Source organism: Oncorhynchus keta, chromosome 1 (genome assembly GCF_023373465.1).
Source record: "Oncorhynchus keta strain PuntledgeMale-10-30-2019 chromosome 1, Oket_V2, whole genome shotgun sequence".
Lineage (NCBI taxonomy): Eukaryota > Metazoa > Chordata > Actinopteri > Salmoniformes > Salmonidae > Oncorhynchus > Oncorhynchus keta.
Window position 1 is genome coordinate 6,255,752 of NC_068421.1, and position 12,500 is coordinate 6,268,251.

The following is a 12,500-nucleotide window of genomic DNA, read 5'->3' on the forward strand; positions in this document are numbered from 1 at the left end:
GACCAATAATGTTTTGTCGTATCTGTATACAGACAGAGGCCGGCTCTGGGGGAGTGTCTGGCTAATCTTGCCGCTGCCATGCCTGTGGCCTACCTGGAGCCTGGCCTCAACGAGTACAACGCCTACTCTGTGTACACCACGAAGACACCCAGAGAGAGAGGCAGTGAGTCAAACCTGTCTGTATCTAAATATGTGTCTCCATGTCGAATTAGCTGTCTCTAAATCTATATATCTATATCTGTCTCTCTATATCTGTCTCTCTATCTATATCTGCCTCTCTATCTAGCTCTCTCTCTATATCTGTCTCTCTATCTATATCTGCCTCTCTATCTAGCTCTCTCTCTATATCTGTCTCTATCTATATCTGTCTCTCTATATCTGTCTCTCTATCTATATCTGTCTCTATCTATATCTGTCTCTCTATCTATATCTGTCTCTCTATCTATATCTGTCTCTCTATCTATATCTGTCTCTCTATCTATGTATATATTTCTGTCTCTCTATCTATATACAGTTGAAGTTGGAAGTTTACATACACTTAGGTTGGTGTCATTAAAACTTGTTTTTCAACCACTCCACACATTTCTTGTGAACAAACTATAGTTTTGGCAAGTCTTATAGGACATCTACATTGTGCATGACACAAGATAGATTATTTCACTTATAATTCACAGTATCACAATTCCAGTGGGTCAGAAGATTACATTCGCTAAATTGACTGTGCCTTTAAACAGCTTGGAATATTCCAGAAAATGATGTCATGGCTTTAGAAGATTCTGATAGGCTAATTGACATAATTTTAGTCAATTGGAGGTGTACCTGAGGATGTATTTAAATGCTTTTCTTTAAACTCAGTGCCTCTTTGCTTGACATCATGGGAAAATCAAAAGAAATCAGCCAAGACTTCAGAAAATAAATTGTAGACATCCACAAGTCTGGTTCATCCTTGGGAGCAATGTCCAAACGCCTGAAGGTACCATGTTCATCTGTACAAACAATAGTACGTAAGTACAAACACCATGGGACCACGCAGCTGTCATACCACTCAGGAAGGAGACACGTTCTGTCTTTAGAGATGAACGTACTTTGGTGCAAAAAGTGCAAATCAATCCCAGATCAACAGCAAAGGCCCTTGTGAAGATGCTGGAGGAAACAGGTACAAAAGTATCTATATCCACAGTAAAACGAGTCCCATATCAACTTAACCTGAAAGGACGCTCAGCAAGGAAGAAGTCACTGCTCCAAAACCACCATAAAAAAGCCAGACTACGGTTTGCAACTGCACATGGGAACAAAGATCGTACTTTTTGGAGAATGTCCTCTGGTCTGATGAAACAAAAATAGAACTGTTTGCCCATAATGACCATCGTTATGTTTGGAGGAAAAAGGGGAAGGATTGCAAGACGAAGAACACAAAGTCGCTCTGGATAAGAGCGTCTGCTAAATGACTTAAATGTAATGTAAATGTAACACCATCCCAACCGTGAAGCACGGGGGTGGAAGCAGCATGTTGTGGGGGTGCTTTACTGCAGAAGGGACTGGTGCACTTCACAAAATAGATGGCTTCATGAGGGAGGGAAATTATGTGGATATATTAAAGATTGCTCTTCCAAATGGACAATGACCCCAAGCATACTTCCAAAGTTGTGGCAAAATGGCTTAAGGACCACAAAGTCAAGGTATTGGAGTGGCCATCACAAAGCCCTGACCTCAATCCTATAGAACATTTGTGGGCAGAACTGGAAAAGTGTGTGCGAGCAAGGAGGCCTACGAACCTGACTCAGTTACACCAGCTCTGACAGGAGGAATGGGCCACAATTCACCCAACTTATTGTGGGAAGCTTGTGGAAGGCCACCCGAAACATTTGATCCATGTTAAACAATTTAAAAGCAATGCTACCAAATACTAATTGAGTGTATGCAAACTTCTGACCCCCTGGGAATGTGATGAAATAAAGGCTGAAATAAACCATTCTCTCTGGAACGTCGTTCTTCGTTTGTAGAATGAGAGTCGGACCGAAATGCAGCGTGGTGGTTACTCATGTCTTTAATAAAAGGAAAAAAGCGATACATGAAATAACTATACAAATACGAAAACAACAAACGGAACGTGAAACCTATTACAGCCTATCTGGTGAAACTACACAGAGACAGGAACAATCACCCACAAAATACAAAGCGAAACCAGGCTACCTAAATACGGTTCCCAATCAGAGACAACGAGAATCACCTGACTCTGATTGAGAACCGCCTCAGGCAGCCAAGCCCATACAACACCCCTAATCAGCCGCGATCCCAATAATACAAAAACCCCAATACGAAATACAACAACATAAACCCATGTCACACCCTGGCCTGACCAAATAATAAAGAAAACACAAAATACTAAGACCAAGGCGTGACACTCTACTATTATTCTGGCATTTCACATTATTAAAATAAAGTGGTGATCCTAACTGACCTAAAACAGGGAATTTTTACTAGGATTAAATGTCAGGAATTGTGAAAAACGGAATTTAAATGTATTTGGCTAAAGTATATGTAAGCTTCCGACTTCAAATGTATGTTTCTCTATCTACATTTGTCTTTATATATATATCTGTCTCTATCTATATCTATGTCTGTCTCTGTCTATCTGTCTCTATATCTGTCATTATATCTATATCTCTTTCTGTCTATATCTATATTTGTATATCTGTCTCTATCTATATCTATGTCTGTCACTCTATCTACATCTCTATCTTTCTCTATATCTATAAATATCTTCTCTGTATTTCTCACCTCTCTCTCTCTATTTTATCTCTCTAACAGATCTCTCTCTGGTTTATCTCTAACAGATCTCTCTCTGGTTTATCTCTAACAGATCTCTCTAACAGATCTCTCTAACAGATCTCTCTCTAACAGATCTCTCTAACAGATCTCTCTCTGGTTTATCTCTAGATCAGATCTCTCTAACAGATCTCTCTCTAACAGATATCTCTCTCTAACAGATCTCTCTCTGGTTTATCTCTAACAGATCTCTCTAACAGATCTCTCTAACAGATCTCTCTCTAACAGATCTCTCTAACAGATCTCTCTCTATTTTATCTCTCTAACAGATCTCTCTCTATTTTATCTCTCTAACAGATCTCTCTCTATTTTATCTCTCTAACAGATCTCTCTCTATTTTATCTCTAACAGATCTCTCTCTCTTTCATCTTTTTCCTCCTCTCCTCTCCTCTCCTCTCCTCTCCTCTCCTCTCCTCTCCTCTCCTCTCCTCTCCTCTCCTCTCCTCTCCCTCTCTCAATCCTCTCCTCTCCTCTCCTCTCCTCTCCTCTCCTCTCCTCTCCTCTTCTCCCTCTCTCTGTCTGTAAGTGTAGAAATTACACAATATTTTTCCTCCCTCCCCCAGCCCGTAGAGGAGCTTGGCACTGACATCCCAGAGCATTAATAACACAATATGTTTATTCTCTGCCCTTCCTGTCCTCCTTCCCCCCCCTCCCCACCCCCCCTCTCATCTCTCTACCCATGCCAGTCCTGGGCCTGCCCAACCAAGTAGAGGAGCTGTGTACGGACATCCCAGAGCTAGATGTCCTGATGAAGGAGATCGGGGACCTGGCAGAGTCAGGGGCTCGCTACACTGAGATGCCCCACGTTATCGAGATCACCCTGCCCATGCTGTGTAACTACCTTCCCCGTTGGTGGGAAAGAGGTCTGGAGAACTACCCCGACCTGGACGGACTGCTCTGTACTGACGTCACCTCAGAACAGCTCAACCAGTTGCTGGGCAACATCATGAAGATAGTGGTGAATAATCTGGGGATAGACGAAGCCTCCTGGATGAAACGCCTGGCAGGTTGGTGGGGGGGGACTGGTTGGTTGGTGGGGGGGAGATGACTGGCTGGTTGGTGGGGGGGAGAGGGAGATGACTGGCTGGTTGGTGGGGGAGGAGAGGGAGATGGTGGGGTGGTGGGGGGGAGGAGAGGAGATGACTGGCTGGTTGGTGGGGGGAAGGGAGATGACTGGCTGGTTGGTGGGGGGGAGAGGGAGATGACTGGCTGGTTGGTGGGGGGAGGAGAGGGAGATGACTGGCTGGTTGGTGGGGGGAGGAGAGGGAGATGACTGGCTGGTTGGTGGGGGGGGGGAGAGGGAGATGACTGGCTGGTGGTGGGGGAGGAGAGGGAGATGGTGGTGGTGGGGGAGGAGAGGAGATGACTGGCTGGTTGGTGGGGGGAGGAGAGGGAGATGACTGGCTGGTTGGTGGGGGGAGGAGAGGGAGATGACTGGCTGGTTGGTGGGGAGGAGAGGGAGATGACTGGCTGGTTGGTGGGGGGGAGAGGGAGATGACTGGCTGGTTGGTGGTGGGGGAGGAGAGGGAGATGACTGGCTGGTTGGTGGGGGGAGGAGAGGGAGATGACTGGCTGGTTGGTGGGGGAGGAGGGAGATGACTGGCTGGTTGGTGGGGGAAGGAGAGGGAGATGACTGGCTGGTTGGTGGGGGGGAGGAGAGGGAGATGACTGGCTGGTTGGTGGGGAGAGGAGAGGGAGATGACTGGCTGGTTGGTGGGGGGAGGAGAGGGAGATGACTGGCTGGTTGGTGGGGGGAGGAGAGGGAGATGACTGGCTGGTTGGTGGGGGGAGGAGAGGGAGATGACTGGCTGGTTGGTGGTGTGGGGGAGGAGAGGGAGATGACTGGCTGGTTGGTGGGGGGAGGAGAGGGAGATGACTGGCTGGTTGGTGGGGGGGGGAGAGGGAGATGACTGGCTGGTTGGTGGGGAGAGGAGAGGGAGATGACTGGCTGGTTGGTGGGGGGAGGAGAGGGAGATGACTGGCTGGTTGGTGGGGAGAGGAGAGGGAGATGACTGGCTGGTTGGTGGGGAGATGTTTTAGAAATGATGTCATTTTCAGTTCATGGTCATGTGTTCAGAGATCAATTGTTGCTAACCTTGCTTTTCTATGGCCGTTGAGTAACGACCTTTCAACATTGGGCCCTGTGTGTCCTGCCTGTCCTGTACGTGTCCAGTGTTTGCCCAGCCCATCGTTAACAGGGCCAAGCCTGAGATGTTGAAGTCTCATTTCATCCCGACCATGGAGAAACTGAAGAAACGCAGTGGGAAGGTGGTGGCTGAGGAGGAGCAGCTGAGACTGGAGGGGAAGTCTGAGGTGGACAGTGAGGAAGGAACCATTAGGGATGAGTTTGCTGTTCTCTGCAGAGACCTCTACGCTCTGTACCCTCTACTGATCAGATATGTGGATAACAACAGGTACTGTGGAGGCATAAACCAACACACACACACACACACAAACACACACACACACACACACACACAATCACACACACACACACAATCACACACACACACACACACACACACAATCACACACACACAATCACACACACACACACACACACACACACACACACACACACACACACACACACACACACACACACACACACACACACACACACACACACACACACACACACACACACACACACACACACACACACACACACACACACACACACACACAATCACACAATCACGCACACAATCATCACACACACAATCACACACACAATCACACACACAATCACACACACACACAATCACGCACACACACAATCACGCACACAATCACACACACACAATCACGCACGCACACAATCACACACACACACAATCACGCACGCACACAATCACGCACACAATCACACAATCACACACACAATCACACACACACACATCACGCACACAATCACACAATCACACACACAATCACACACACAATCACGCACACACACAATCACACACACAATCACGCACACAATCACGCACACACACACACACACACACACACACACACACACACACACACACACACACACACACACACACACACACACACACACACACACACACACACACACACACAATCACACAATCACACACACACACAATCACGCACACACACATCACGCACACAATCACACAATCACACACAATCACACAATCACGCACACACACAATCACGCACACAATCACACACACACAATCACGCACACGCACACAATCACACACACACACAATCACGCACACAATCACACACACACACAATCACGCACACACACACACACACACACACACACACACACACACAATCACGCACACACAATCACACACACAATCACACAATCACACACACACACAATCACACGCACACAATCACACACAATCACACACACAAATCACGCACACAATCACACACACAATCACGCACACACACACAATCACACACGCACACAATCACACACGCACACAATCACACAATCACACACACAATCACACACACAATCACACACACAATCAAACACGCACACAATCACACACAATCACACACGCACACAATCACACACACAATCACACACGCACACAATCACGCACACAATCACACACGCACACAATCACACACACAATCACACACGCACACAATCACACACACAATCACACACACAATCACACACGCACACATGCAAACACACACAAAATACACCTGACCCTTTTCTTGTTGTTCCAGGGCTCGATGGTTGACCTGTCCAGACCCAGATGCTGAGGAACTCTTCAGGATGGTTGGAGAGGTGTTCATCTTCTGGTCCAAGTCTCATGTGAGTGTGCTCCTACCTCCTTTAACACACAGACACCCACACCCACCCATTTCTCCTTTGCCAAGAAAATCCATCCACCTGACAGGTGGTGGAATATCAAGAAGCTGATTAAACGGCATGATTATTGCACAGGTGCACCTTGTGCTGGGGGGACAATAAAAGGCCTCTCTAAAATGTGCAGTTTTGTCTATACAACACAGATACCTCAAGTTTTGAGGGAGCGTGCAATTGGTATGCTGACTGCAGGAATGTCCACCTGAGGTGTTGCTAGATAATTTATTGTTCATTTCTCTACCATAAGCCGCCTCCAACGTCGTTTTAGAGAATTAGAGAATGCCGGCCTCACAACTGCAGACCGTGTGTATTGTGTCGTGTGGGCGAGCGGTTTGCTGATGTCAACGTTGTGAACAGAGTGCCCCATGGTGGCAGTGGGGTTATGGTATAGGCAGTGTCGTGTCTTTGGCTATGCCGGATTAAGTGATATGACATGCTATTCTATATTCTCCGTAATTAATATTACCTGATTGAGCTAATCATGTAAATGGAATTAACTAGAGAGTCGGGGCACCACGAAATAATATTTATAGAGCTGATATCTTCCAAAAAAACTCTTAAAGACCTAGTAATATTTTACATCAATAGCAGTCAATATTAATCGTCACCTTAATTCAGTCTCATCTGAAAGTTGTAAATTCTTGGTTATCTTTCACGAACCCTGGCTAACAAGTTGAATCAGCAATCCAAAATTGGGTTTAATTATTTATTTACTAAATATCTAACTAATCACACAGAATTACATATACAAAGAATGAATCATACCTTGATTACAAATTACGTCATAAAGGAAAATGTCCCTAGCGGGCAGAACAGATATGACAGCTTGTTACACAAAATAAAAGGGGCTGGGTTTGAGTGAAAGAGCTGGAAGACTGAGGGACAAAGGGACAAAGGGAGAAGCTGTGCTATCGTAAATACAGTATCTTATGCATTCTAAATTACTGCCCATTTGGAAAAGGAAAATGCAATAAATATTTACTCTGAGCTGCACTTCGGTAGGTTGGTGGTAGATGGAAGGCCGTGTTGCCAAACCGAGTCCTTTGAAGAATGTCTCTGGTGGTCAATTGGATACGTTGTAGTAACGTCGTTGTGTGATAGACGGAATACTCTGTCTGTTCCTTCCTAACCCTCATTTGCAGCGGCTGTTGCTAACTCAATGGCTAACTCAATGGCTCGGAGGTATCACTTCTGTCGTGAATAAGAGTTCAAAGTTCATACCATTCGCAACCAAAGCTCACGCTGATGTTGGCTGCGTTCTGTAGTTATTATCTGAACCATTCTGACATCGGACTGTCGTCCTCACATCCTCGGAACAGGAGGTTATATTGTCGTCAAGGCTTTATATAGGAAGGGAGAGGAGGGCGTGTTTGAAAAGTTTTATAACCCATGTCCCTTCACAGGACCGGGCCACTGATTGAGCAGAGCCCTTAACCTTATGAAAACCCACATCTCACATTTGGAAGCTAAAATTACATTTCATCTCTTTACAAATAATTTTATATTCAAACATTTATTTTGAACAACAATTCCATGTGAGTCCGATAACTCTGATGTGTAGACTTTCCACTGTAGAGTTTATGTCATCTTATCATTGATGAGAATGTCTCAGATGACAACCGAACTGACATCATATTCATTAAGTACCACCGCATATGTTCAACTGGTCGGATTACCAGAATATAGTTAATTTCCCCCCACCTTCTGATGTTCCCAGAATCTCCATGTTAACCAAGCGGTTTTTCAAATTTCACATCAGTAGGGTAGAGAGAGGAAACAGGGGGGGAAGAGGTATTTATGACTGTCATAAACCTCTGTTGGGTTAAATCTTGCGATTAGGGTTTCTGCAGAAGAAGAAGTCCGCTCCATGGCTCGGCAGCAGATGTCCAGATTGGGATCGCCGTTCCGCACACACACTCATGAAATATATCATTACATTTCCCCCCAAACGAGTGGCGTTGTGGCACTGATGGTTGTATGTGGAAGTTATTTATGGCTCTATCATTTCCTACGTGCCGAAGAAAATGAAACAAAATTAATGAAAACATAAACAAAACTAAATATAGTTATGCCACTTTAATCATCTAATTGGACTGTATTCTATCTACGTCCATGGTCTTGGCAAAATGACCCTATCATGGCATTGTCTAATGTCATATCTAGGGCTTTCCTAATTTTCAGGGTGTTGCTTAGGGTACTATCCTAAGTTGATAACTATATCTACAGCTGTAAGGCACTAGTTTTGGGCAGTCTACAGGGATGACCTATGGACTTCTGAGAAGAAAACTGGTGAGTGCTGTAGCTGTAGAGTTAAAGGCCTCAAAATAAATGTTCAACTTTACTAAGGCTGGTATTCTGCTCGAACCCTTAATCTTGGAACTACCCATCCCCGATCCAGGAGAATTGTCATCAACTACACTAATTAGCATAGCGCAACGGCCAAATAATATTACTAGAAAATATTCATATTCATTAAATCACAAGTGGTCCTTCTGTAGCTCAGTTGGTAGAGCATGGCGCTTGTAACGCCAGGGTAGTGGGTTCGATTCCCGGGACCACCCATACGTAGAATGTATGCACACATAACTGTAAGTCGCTTTGGATAAAAGCGTCTGCTAAATGGCATATATTAATGAAAACACAGCTTAGCCTTTTGTTAATCACCCCGTCGTCTCAGATTTTGAAATGATGCTTTACAGACAAGCGTTTGTGTAAGTGTATCAATAGCCTAGCATAGCATTATGTCCAGCTAGCAGCAGGAAGTTTGGTCACGAAAATCAGAAAAGCAATCAAATTAACCGTTTACCTTTGATGATCATCGGATGTTTTCACTGACGAGACTCCCAGTTAGACAGCAAATGTTCCTTTTGTTCCATAAAGATTATTTGTCTACCCAAAATACCTCCGTTTGTTGGTCACGTTATGTTGAGAAATCCACCGGAAATAGTGGTCACGACAACGACGAAAAAAATTCCAAATTATATCCATAATATCGACAGAAACAAGGTAAATGTTTTTTATAATCAATCCTCAAGGTGTTTTTCAAATATCTATTCGATAATATATCAACCGGGACAATTGGCTTTTCAGTAGGAGTGAGAGGAAAAATGACTACCTCTGTCTTTTACGCAAGAATCACTCTGAGAGCCCTCAGCTGGCCACTCACGCAATGTAGTCGTTTACGCTCATTCTTCCACATAAAGGCGCGAAACTACGTCACAATGCTGTAGACACCTTAGGGAATACATAGAAAAAGGAATCTGGTTGATATCCCTTTCAATGGCCAATAGGGGTGCAGGAACACAGCGGTTTCAAAATAAGAGGTACTTCCTGGTTGGATTTTCCTCAGGGTTTCGCCTGCAATATCAGTTCTGTTATACTCACAGACAATATTTTGACAGTTTTAGTAACTTTAGAGTCTTTTCTATCCTATGCTGACAATTATATGCATATTCTAGCATTTGGTCCTGAGAAATAGGCGGTTTATTGTGGGAACGTTATTTTTCCCAAAATAAAAATAGTGCCCCCTAGTTTCAAGCGGTTAAGTAATCCTAGGCCAGTTAACCCACTGTTCCTAGGCCAGTTAACCCACTGTTCCTAGGCCAGTTAACCCACTGTTCCTAGGCCAGTTAACCCACTGTTCCTAGACCAGTTAACCCACTGTTCCTAGGCCATTTAACCCACTGTTCCTAGGCCAGTTAACCCACTGTTCCTAGGCCAGTTAACCTACTGTTCCTAGGCCAGTTAACCTACTGTTCCTAGGCCAGTTAACCTACTGTTCCTAGGCCAGTTAACCTACTGTTCCTAGGCCAGTTAACCTACTGTTCCTAGGCCAGTTAACCCACTGTTCCTAGGCCAGTTAACCTACTGTTCCTAGGCCAGTTAACCCACTGTTCCTAGGCCAGTTAACCTACTGTTCCTAGGCCAGTTAACCTACTGTTCCTAGGCCAGTTAACCTACTGTTCCTAGACCAGTTAACCCACTGTTCCTAGGCCAGTTAACCTACTGTTCCTAGGCCAGTTAACCTACTGTTCCTAGGCTGTCATTGAAAATAAGAATTTGTTCTTAACTGACTTGCCTAGTTAAATAAAGGTAAAATAAATCATGTTTCTCTCCCTTTCTCTCTGTTTCTCTCCCTTTTCTCCTTTCCTGCATTTCAGAACTTCAAGCGTGAGGAGCAGAACTTTGTGGTAATGAATGAGATCAACAACATGTCTTTCCTGACCGCTGACAGCAAGAGTAAGATGAGCAAGGTGAGGCTGCATCCACCATGAGAAAAAAAGGCTATCAGCGGCTCATAGTATATATCATCTACTATGGTTTATTTTATTAATGGAAACAACCATTTCAGTCCATAATATACCAATGCCTGTAGTCCTAAAGCCTGCTTGGTTAGATAGCGTGCCTTCAGGAAGTATTCACACCCCTTGACCTTTTGCACATGTTGTTGATGTTTCAGGCTGAATTTACAATGGATTAAATCGAGGTATTGTTTCACTGGCCTACACACAATACCCCATAATGACATCACAATACCCCCATAATGACATCACAATAGCCCATAATGACATCACAATAGCCCATAATGACATCACAATACCCCCAGAATGACATCACAATACCCCCATAATGACATCACAATATGTTTAATGACATCACAATTAATAATGACATCACAATACCCCAAATGACATCACAATACCCCCAGAATGACATCAAATAATACCCCCAGAATGACATCACAAATAGCCCATAATGACCCATCTTTCTGTGAACAATACCCCCATAATGACATCACAATGACTACCTCATCTTATTTATTTCAACTTTATTTAACCAGGTAGGCCAGTTGAGATACCTTTATTTAACCAGGTAGGCCAGTTGAGAACACCATATTTAACCAGACATCACAAGAACCCCAGGTAGGCTAGTTGAGAACACCTTTATTTAACCAGGTAGGCCAGTTGAGAACACCTTTATTTAACCAGGTAGGCTAGTTGAGAACACCTTTATTTAACCAGGTAGGCTAGTTGAGAACACCTTTATTTAACCAGGTAGGCTATTATGTTTTTAGACATGTTTGACAAGTTAATTTAACATGTAAAGCAGAAATGTCTTGAACCAGGTAGGTATTCAAACCCGTTGTTAACCAGGTAGGCTATGAGCCTAAATAAGTTCAGGAGTAAAAATATGCTTATTAACAAAGTTGACATTATAACCAGTCCCATGGACTTTCTTTAACCATAATTGAGAACACCTTTATTTAACCAGGTAGGCTAGTTGAGAACACCTTTATTTAACCAGGTAGGCTAGTTGAGAACACCTTTATTTAACCAGGTAGGCTAGTTGAGAACACCTTTATTTAACCAGGTAGGCTAGTTGAGAACAAGTTCTCATTTACAATTGCGACCTGGCCAAGATAAAGCAAAGCAGTTCGACAGATACAACGACACAGAGTTACACATGGAGTAAAACAAACATACAGTCAATAATACAGTATAAACAAGTCTATATACAATGTGGGCAAATTAGGTGAGATAAGGGAGGAAAAGGCAAAAAAGGCCACGGTGGCAAAGTAAATACAATATAGCAAGTAAAACACTGGAATGGTAGTTTTGCAATGGAAGAATGTGCAAAGTACAAATAAAAATAATGGGGTGCAAAGGAGCAAAATAAATAAATCAATTAAATACAGTTGGGAAAGAGGTAGTTGTTTGGGCTAAATTCTAGGTGGGCTATGTACAGGTGCAGTAATCTGTGAGCTGCTCTGACAGTTGGTGCTTAAAGCTAGTGAGGG

The 12,500-nt window shown here is 44.0% G+C and overlaps 1 protein-coding gene across 1 annotated transcript in view; it reads left to right on the plus strand.

Moving 5' to 3' along the window:
• The window catches only part of ryr1b (ryanodine receptor 1b (skeletal)), a 301,559-nt gene that overhangs the window by 191,380 nt on the left and 97,679 nt on the right, over positions 1-12,500 (plus strand). The window contains exons 64-68 of the mRNA XM_052469270.1: positions 33-163; positions 3,516-3,836; positions 5,003-5,243; positions 6,562-6,649; positions 10,864-10,956. Of these exons, the coding sequence (XP_052325230.1) occupies positions 33-163; positions 3,516-3,836; positions 5,003-5,243; positions 6,562-6,649; positions 10,864-10,956 (874 nt within the window). The remainder of the gene's footprint in view (positions 1-32; positions 164-3,515; positions 3,837-5,002; positions 5,244-6,561; positions 6,650-10,863; positions 10,957-12,500) is intronic.